Source organism: Bicyclus anynana, chromosome 27, assembly GCF_947172395.1.
Source record: "Bicyclus anynana chromosome 27, ilBicAnyn1.1, whole genome shotgun sequence".
NCBI classification, from domain to species: Eukaryota; Metazoa; Arthropoda; class Insecta; order Lepidoptera; family Nymphalidae; genus Bicyclus; species Bicyclus anynana.
The window spans coordinates 7,361,976-7,372,223 of NC_069109.1; the positions used below are offsets into that span (position 1 = coordinate 7,361,976).

The 10,248-nt window shown below is 41.8% G+C and overlaps 1 protein-coding gene across 5 annotated transcripts in view; it reads right to left on the reverse strand.

Annotated features, from left to right (window-relative positions):
• Positions 1-805: 805 nt before the first annotated feature.
• Positions 806-10,248, reverse strand: part of LOC112047808 (serine/threonine-protein kinase ULK3) — a 26,683-nt gene continuing 17,240 nt past the window's right edge. For all 5 annotated transcript variants that reach the window (XM_052890455.1, XM_024085061.2, XM_052890453.1 and 2 more), the window contains 2 exons: positions 5,067-5,147; positions 806-3,626 (listed from right to left, as the gene is read on the reverse strand). In XM_052890455.1, the coding sequence (XP_052746415.1) occupies positions 3,561-3,626; positions 5,067-5,147 (147 nt within the window). In that variant the 3' untranslated portion in view covers positions 806-3,560. The remainder of the gene's footprint in view (positions 3,627-5,066; positions 5,148-10,248) is intronic.

Genomic DNA, 10,248 nt, shown 5'->3' on the forward strand with positions numbered 1-10,248 from the left:
ACATTGTTCGAGGAGCTGATGGGCGTTTAGGTCCTGAGGCGCTGGAATGGCGAGCCCCCACTTAGTGGATCAGCAACTGCAACCGGGATGTTGATGGTCGAGATCGTGTTTGTAAGTCGGTTGTCAATAATGATGACGTTTGTGATGATGTTGGTGATGATGATGATGATGATGGTAATGATGACGATGATGATGGTGATGATGATGACGATGATGATGATGGTGGTGATGATGATGATGATGGTAATGATGACGATGATGATGGTGATGATGATGACGATGATGATGATGGTGGTGATGATGATGATGATGGTAATGATGACGATGATGATGGTGATGATGATGACGATGATGATGATGGTGGTGATGATGATGATGATGGTAATGATGACGATGATGATGGTGATGATGATGACGATGATGATGATGGTGGTGATGATGATGATGATGGTAATGATGACGATGATGATGGTGATGATGATGACGATGATGATGATGGTGGTGATGATGATGATGATGGTAATGATGACGATGATGATGGTGATGATGATGACGATGATGATGATGGTGGTGATGATGATGATGATGGTAATGATGACGATGATGATGGTGATGATGATGACGATGATGATGATGGTGGTGATGATGATGATGATGGTAATGATGACGATGATGATGGTGATGATGATGACGATGATGATGATGGTGGTGATGATGATGATGATGACGATGACGACGACGACGACGATGATGATGATGATATATTTTGATAGTTTTCAATAATAAGAGTGAAATAAAAAACAAAAAAAAAAAAAAAAAATCTTTAATATAGATACAAAAACGAAATACATTTTAATTTTATAAAATCTTACAAGGCACAAGTACTTAAAAATGTCTTTCTATTCAGGGCAAGAGTATGGCTTTATATGACAAAGCTATAACTTGGCAAATTCGTTCGTAACACTTCCGGGGGCGTGCGTAGCGATGAATGAAAAACCCACGACTGATGCACGCCACTTCCCCGCATGCACGATTTCACACCCGCGCAGTTTTTCCCCCCGTCGCCCGCATATCATGGGATTGTAGTCAACAAACTTGCCAGACTATAGTGAGTGAAGTACAGCCATGTTTATTCATGGTTGTAGTAATGACAAGCACATGAAACATTCACATCAAAGGACATGTCCCAATTTTGTATGGAGGCTGGGCCTTTACTCCGAATGTCTACTAAGCAGAAGAAAATATTTTTATCTTAAAATAACATAAAATATAATCTTAAAATAACATAAAATATAGGGCTGTTTTGAACACTTTTACTGTATTGTCTATATTTAATTTGTAGATAGCAAAACAAAAAAAAATATTTATCTAATTAATGCGGGTTCCAAAAATTCTGAAAATTATTTTCTCAACAGCAATTTGTATCTTCTATCCGTAAAAAATACTTTCGCCCTGCTTATAAATTATAAATAATAAAGACCCATTTTGGGACATGTCCTTTAATATTTAAACAATATTAATTTCGTGTAGTAGGTGCGAGTATATGGAATAAAGGTCCGAAATACATCGACATTAATTAATAAAAGTCAAGTATTAAAAAACTTAATTTAAAACTCATGTATTTTTTAAAATTTTCCAAACGTCAAAAACGCTGTCGTCCATTTTGTGACGTCACACTGTTACTTCATGTACTAAACGTCAAACTATTGACTAATGTTTTTGTCAAACGCTCCGTTTGCAAGGGATTTGTTACAGTGACGTCATGAAACAGTTGAAATATAGACTGTCATGGCCGACAGGCGTTTTGGCGCGTTTTGTCAAAAACATATTTAAAAGTTAAATTTTCATGTAATCACGTCTTAAAAAAATATAAAAAAAATCTATCTAGTAGAACGATAATTTTAGAACATAAAAAAAATGTTAACTAGCCTATTGTAAATATTCTCAAAAAACTACCATTACAGTTCATCTAGATAGTTTTTTGTTATAAATAAAAATGGCTTAACACAAATAATACTAATAAAAAGCTAAGCAAACCAACAGATAACAATTATTCCAAATAAAATTAATCAACAGTTATACAACAGATTTAACTAAAATAATAATTCGTATACCGCACGCTCCTGGCAGGCAGTGACATACTAAATAGCATATTACCAATCGTCATCATTATCAACCCATATTCGACTCACTGCTGAGCACGAGTCTCTTCTTAGAATGCAAGGGGTCAGGCCAATAGTCCAGCACGCTGACCTAATGCGGATTAGCAGACTTCACACACATAGAGAATTAAGATAATTCTCTGGTTTCCTTGCGATGTTTTTCCTTCACTTTGAGACACGTGATATTTAATTTCTTAATATCAATACATATAATAGGCTACTCGCCTGCTGTACAAAACTAAAAAGATTTTTTGCTTATAGGCAGTTTAGATGCCTAGAAACTCTAATCACATTTTTATTTGTGAAAATAATCACGTAATTGTAATATTTTTATAAAACAAAATTGTATTTTGATCACGACACCGCAAACGCCAATCATCAAACTGTGACGTCATTCGCTACAAGGCATCGGTTTGTGATTGGCGCTTGCGGTGACGTGATATATCACATCTTTCCTCTAAAATCAATCTCAAAATTTTATATACATATTTTTTTATTATTATTAATTTTTTTACTGGTTTTATTATAGACGGGACAAAATAAAATATAGCTTATAATACTTCCATAATTCAGTTTAAACACTGTTTACAAAAGAGGCAAGCAGCCTATTATATAAAATTGAAGTCTGTCTGATTTCAGAATAACTATGTTTCTGAGTGCTTACAGTTTATATGACATTAAAACACAAACAAGCTTTCTTGAAAATTTCGTGTTAAATAGACAGCTTTCTGTTTGTCCAGGCTAATCTCTGAAACGGTTGAAACGATTTGGATGGGAATTTCATTGAAAGATAGATAAGGATATTGAGCAACATAAAGCGTACGTTTTATCTTTAAAAAAAGCATTGGGATTTACAAAAGAAACTGAATATCACAAGGACAAAGTAGCGAGTAGACAGTATAAAATATTATTTTTCAACATACTCTTAAGTTACTACCGATCGAATTTCGACATCTTAATAATTAAAATTTCAGTAAAATAAACAAGAAGAAATGTGTCCTCAATATTGTAAGAACATTTAAAGGTTGCCTGCTTAATAACATTATTATATCTGGCAACCCCACAGTTGCAGTGTGGGGTTGCCAGATATAAACAGTTAATTAATGTAATACAAATACCGTCATCAGTTATTTAGTCTATAATGACAAATGAAAGCTTATTTTATGCATAATTTAACTGTATTATTATATAACTTTGATCTAGTTCACAGTTTCCTAGATTTTGTATGAAAAATGTGTCTGGCTGCTATTTAACTAGGCAACCTATTTGGAATGTGTCACTGTGAATCTATCATTTATCTTGTCACTTATAAATAACAGATGGGTATGTACTTCTAATGTACTTCTAATGCCTGCTCTCAGACCAGAAGATCAAAACAGTGTAAAAAATCTCATTTATTTATGTAATCTTGCAGGTGTCGTTCGCTTCGTTGTTCTTCTGAGGCTTCTCTGGTACACCTTCTGACTGTGAACAGAGTACACCCATCAATACATATATATAAAATTGAAGTGTTTTTCTGTGATTTCAAAATTGATTCTGTGTTTATATAATGATTTATTTATTTTGCTATCATCCGCGAAAAGTCGACGAACCCATGCGACAACGTCACCCAGGTCCGGCAAAATACTCTCTACGTACGTTTCACCCCGAAACCGGAGCATACTCAGGAGATGTTGACTCTACAACGTGCAATTGCAAAGTTGACTTTGCAATTGCACGTTGTAGAGTCAACTTTTCGCGGATGATAGCAAAATAAATAAATCATTATATAATCATGATGAACTTCCGCAAAGTAACGCCTGCTTCTATCCAATATTGATTCTGTGTTTTTTCAAGATAGTTTGACACAGTATTAAAAAACACTGACACTTTTAAAAGGTTTTTGTCAGTCTGTTTTTATTTATTTGTTAATTAAATCAAGGTCATGGGATACTTTTTGTTGCGAAACTAAAATCAGAAGAGGGTGAAACAGTTTGTTTGGAAAATCGTTCATTTTTCAAGTTACAATTAATAAAATTTTGGGTGGGGGTAGAGTAGTGTAGAGTAGGGATAGGTAAGAAGTGGACATAAGTCAAAGCGAAGTTTGACCGGGCCTGTTAGTATTTTTATAAATTCTACCCCTAAAAGGTTAAAAAGGGGTTGAAGTTTTTTTAATATAAATCGTTCATGTTTTTGAGTTATATTTTTGTGCGGACCATTTGTTATAAATACATAAAACATGCGAAAATATTAATGGAAGGGGTAATAAATAGGGGTTGAAAGTTAACATCGATTAGCACGCGGACGAAATCGCGGACGTCCGCTAGTCTATCCTAATATTATAAAGAGAAAAGATTTTATAGTTTGTTTGTGTGTTTGTATGTAACGAATAGGCTCCGAAACTACTGACCCAATTTGAAAAATTCTTTCACTGTTCTGAAGCTACACTATCCCTGAGTGCTATACGCTATATTATATTTAAAAAAAAAATAGAAATCATTTGTAAAACTTCAGTAATGTAACCCAAGACGTAAAAAAATTACTTGAAATATTGTTCAAATCGCGTGCGCCGCAAAAACATTTGGGGTAGGGGTAAGGGTGGGGGTAGTGTAGATGTAGGGTAGAGACAGGGTTGGGTAGGGGTAGAGATGTAAGGTGAGAGTAGAATAGGATAAGACAAAGTGAAGCTTGATCGGACCGTTAGTCTATATTGATATTATAAAGCTTAAGAGTTTGTTTATTTGTTTGCTAGAACGGGCTAATCTCTGGAACTACTGGTCCGATTTGAAAAATTGTTTCAGTGTTAGATAGCCCATTTACCGAGGAAGGCTATAGGCTATATATTATCTCTGTATTCCTACAGGAACGGGAACCACGCGGGTGAAACCACGCGGCGTCAGTTTGTATACAATAAACAGATGTTACCGTATCTCTGTCGAGGTAGGGCACAGGCCTCCGCAGTAGGCGCGCCAGGGCTCCGCGCCGGTCCTGAGCCTTCGCTGCGGGCTGGAGGGGAAATATTGTGAAGCATTGTCTAATCAACAGGCACTAAACCACATCATCATCATATTCGTCCACTGCAGGATATAGGCCTTCTGTGGGCACTTCTAAACATCACAATCCTGAGTCGCCTGCAGCCAGCTAATGTCTGCCACTCGCTTGATGTCCTCAGTCCACCTGGTGGGGGGTCGACCAACTCTGTGCTTTGTAGTGGGACCCCAACGTCCATCGGCTCTTCGAACTACGTGCCCCGCCCATTGCCACTTCAGCTTCGCAACTCGCTGAGCTATGTCAGTGACTTTGGCTCTTCTGCGGATCTCCTAATTTCTGATTCGATCACGCAGAGATACTCTTTCCATCGCCACGTAAAAATGAACTTTTATGTATTTTTTAATTTAACTATTTCAATACCGGTACCCTAAGTACATTTAATGAATCTCGGGATCCCGAGATTGCATTTAATGAATCCCGAGATTGTAGTTAATGAATCACATCCACATCTCCTCTACATTCTCCAGTCTAAAATATACCTTATGGAGCATAATTTCGTTTTACTTAAAAGTGTTGCCAAGCTCGAGGTGTGCGCGCTCTCAAGTAGATATTGCAGTAGACAAAAACTGGCGAGATGTACATTTCGTCCCGATATTCTGTGAACTAAAGACTAATTAAAATATTAGCCTATAATTCACAGATTAAGAATATTAGGAACAAGTTAAGAATATTAGGAACAAGTTAAAAACCTTCTGTACTTTCTCATGAATAAATAAATTATTATTATTATTATACATGCATTCTACTCTCACGCCCGGTACAAAATAAATATATATAAAAGCCAAAGGGAAAATAAATAAACTTACTTAAATACACAAAATAAATAAACTTAAATATATATTACATAAATACATATATGCACCGGGCGGAGGATTCACCCCGGCAGGGAGACCAAACGGCCGGGGGTCAGGGCGACAGGTGGAGAAACCGGCGGACTATCCTAGCCGAGTCCAGCAAGACCGCTTTTTGCATCTTGCCTGCGAGCGAACTGCCACGGAACCCCAGCCGCCTCAGATGGTGAGCGAGGCTGACTGGGATCAAACCGTTGGCAGATATGACGATGGGGATGATTTCAGTGGACTCCACATGCCACATGGCGGTAACCTCGTGAGCCAGATCTAGATATTTACGTTTTTTCTCTGTCTCAGCTCTCACAAGGTTCTCGTCATATGGAATTGTGATGTCCACTAAAAACACCCTCGACTGTGCCCGGTCCAACACCACGATGTCAGGCTTATTCGCAAGAATAGTCCTGTCCGTGATAATGGACCGGTCCCAATAGAGCCGGACTCCGTCGCGTTCAAGCACTGGCACCGGTGTGTACTTGTAATAAGGCAACCTCTGGTCCAGGAGACCGTACGTCAGAGCAAGCTCTTGGTGAAGGATTTTGGCTGCTTGGTTGTGTCTGTGCAGATACTCAGTGTTGGCAAGAGCTGAACAACCCGAAAGGACATGTCTGAGTGACTCGCCGGGATGGCGACAGGCTCGACAGATGTCGTGAGTGCCATCCTTCAGAATGTACTTTCGGTAGTTCCGCGTCTTTACCACCTGATCTTGTATCGCAAAGACAAACCCTTCGGTTTCCCCAAAGAGGTCACCGAAGCGCAGCCACTGCACAGACGCTTTTTTACTGACATGGGGCTCATGAAGAGCCTTAAAAAAGCGTCCGTGCAGCTCCTTCCCCTTCCATACGGTCTCCCGGTCAGAGATGCTCTGTACCACTGGTTTTTGCCATTCGCTGTTGGCCAAGGATAGCGGGGTGAGTCCTTTATCACATGCTATGACTTCTGTATGCATCGGGGACTCCCTTTTCGTCTCGAAGTAGGTCCTGAGGCTGCATATCTCCCGATTGTGCATGGTCTTGGCGCTAAGTAGGCCTCGACCACCACACTTTCGGGGGACATACAATCTCATGACAGACGATTTTGGGTGATGCATACGATAGAGAGTCATAGTCGTGCGGACCCTTCTATCCAGGACGTCTAATTCGGTCTGAGTCCATCTGAGCACGCCAAAGGTGTACATGAGAACAGGCATGACCCAGCCGTTATAAGCTCGAATCTTATTGGCGCCCGACAAATAACTTTTACAGATCTTTGTCAGACGTCGATAAAAACCCTCGCAAACTGACTGTTTCATGTCCGCCTCTTGCACCCCTATAGATTGTGACATGCCCAGATACCGGTAAGATTCAGTTTCAGAAAGGGTCTTGATGTTAAGCAGGTCAGGATTGATCCCGACCGTATGAGTGACCTGACCCCTCTCCACATGCAAGACCGCACACTTGTCTAGTCCTAGCTCCATTCTGATGGAATTACTGAATCCCGTGGTGAGATTCAGTAATTCCTGCAGTCGGGTAGCATTGGGCGCTAGCAGTTTGAGGTCGTCCATGTAGAGAAGGTGAGGCACTTTTGTCCCTCCTCTCCGAAACTGAAAGCCTGTTCCCGAACCCTCTAGTAATGTACTGAGAGGATTCAAGGCCAAGCAAAACCATAGTGGACTCAGACAGTCACCCTGGAAGATACCCCGGCGTATCCTAATCCGGTCATCGGCAGCCGCCAACCGCTCGCCATGGAGACAAAGGATCGTGCTCCATTGCCCCATACATGACCGGAGGAAGTCTTGAACTGTACAATCGATTTTGTACAGCTCAAGGACCCTCAAGAGCCACGAATGAGGCACCGAGTCGAATGCCTTTTTATAGTCAATCCAGGCTGCGGCAAAATTCCGGCGGTTGCGCTTGACCAATTGGCCCGCGACGGAGTCGATGAGAAGGAGCTCCTTGGTACCACGACTACCACCCCGACATCCGTTCTGAGCCCCAGACATGATGTTATTATCGTCTACATGACGAGTTATCTTAGAGCTCAGAACGGATGTCAGTGTCTTATAGATGGTAGTAAGACACGTGATGGGGCGGTATTTTGAGGGATCTACGGTGTCGGTGGTCTTTGGAGCTAAATGAGTGATCCCGGTGGTGAAAAGGTTCGGGAGTGTCCCTTGCTCGAGAGCCTCTTGGAATTGGCGAGCCAAGGTGACATGGCAAGTCGAGAACGCCTTCAGCCAGTAGTGATGCAGTCCGTCGGGCCCCGGACTTTTCCAGTTCGCGGCCCGCCTTACTGCACCAACTACATCCTCCGTAGAGATGGCGACTGGGTTCATCGGCCTGATTGCGGCACATGTCTCCTCTATCGCCGAAATCCAAGGACCCTCATCGTGCTCTACCTCTCTTGACCATATGTTTCGCCAAAAAGCGATAAGGTCAGCCGGATTCGGCTGTGGAGAGGTAGAACAGACTGCAGGACACTCCAATCTGTTGTAGAACCTTTTCTGATCACTCGAGAAAAGACGATTTTGCTGAAATCGCTCAACTCTTTCCGAGTATCGTCGTATGCGGTTCCCCCATGCAGCGATTTTCTGCTTCAGGTCGTCGATGCGCTCCGTCAGTTTTAGGGTTATGTCCGGCTGATCCAGCCTAACCCCGAGCCCGTTAAAGGCTATTCTGACGGAGCGCACAATCCTTGGCCTTCTATTGCCCAACCTGAAGCATAGCAGTCTGCCAATGAGGCCTCTGGCAAGGGTGATACGGCGTTCTATCCTTCTCTTCCAGGCTGGTTCTGCTCTGATGTTATTAACAGAACGCCCCGGGCGTCCAGGTTCCTTGGTTTTGATACCAATGAAACGGTGGACGGTTAGGGCTGCCCCGAAAAGGATAGAAGCCGTATCATCCAGACCAGTGCTGCCCGCCAGATGTTGGGGCAGCATTTTGTTGACAGCCTCAATGACATCCCGCGTCGCTATATTTAGCGCAATACGGGAGAGCCGCGGACGATTCTCTAGAGGAGCATTACGGATTTCAGCAATCGTCTCTTCTAGGATCCTTCTCATCCGCTCTAAATCAAGGGAGACGGTTCCCTCAGTGTCCTCCTCCTCTGCATGCAAATCTTGGGACATAGGTTCAGTCTCTTCGCAGACAGGCGCCGCCGGTGAGACGATTTGCTCTGCAGAAGAGGTTGGCACTTCGGGAACAGCCTCACGTCGTAATCGTTCGAGCTCGGTCGCGTTGAAGATGTTAGAACGCTGAATAAACCGAGCTCGATCTGCTAGGTTCTGTTCCGTGACAGTTAAGTGCGGCTCAAGCAGCAAGAACTCGCGGTACATTGCTGCTCGGTAGCCAGTCCGTCCGGTTTCTCCCCCTGTAGCCCTGTAGTACGCGCGCATGACATTTTTATTCATGTCGCATGTCCATTTCATGCGCCGTACGCCACCAGCGGCGGGCTCCGAAGATTGGGCCCTAGGGGACCCTGTCGAAGCCAAGCCCTCTGATGGGGATGATGGAAGTGTCGACCGGTCAGGTGGTAGTGCCGGTCGACTATGTTGGCTGGCGGCTCGCATGCTGCCACGTCCAGCGCCAGCCCCAGACGCGCCCTGGCGGCCCCCAGGTAGCGGCCCTAATCGCGCTCTCTGTTGTTCCATCATCATATTTTTTAGGGGGGGGTGAGTGGAGGTTACATCACCCGGGGTCCACTCAGGTCCCCGAGGAGGCTGTTTTTTTAAGCCAGCTAGCTTGATTTCGGAGAACCAAAAGATACCAAACGGTTCTCCGATGTCCCTTAGTCGCCTCTTACGACACCCTCGGGAAAGATAGGGGTGGCAACATTCTAATCTGCCGGTGCCACACGGCTTATTATTATTATTATTATTATTATTATTATTAAAAATATTAGGAACAAGTTAAGAATATTAGGAACAAGTTAAAAATAGTAGGAACAAGTTAAGAATATTAGGAACAAGTTAAAAATAGTAGGAACAAGTTAAGAATATTAGGAACAAGTTAAAAATAGTAGGAACAAGTTAAGAATATTAGGAACAAGTTAAAAATAGTAGGAACAAGTTAAGAATATTAGGAACAAGTTAAAAATAGTAGGAACAAGTTAAGAATATTAGGAACAAGTTAAAAATAGTAGGAACAAGTTAAGAATATTAGGAACAAGTTAAAAATAGTAGGAACAAGTTAAGAATATTAGGAACAAGTTAAAAATAGTAGGAACAAGTT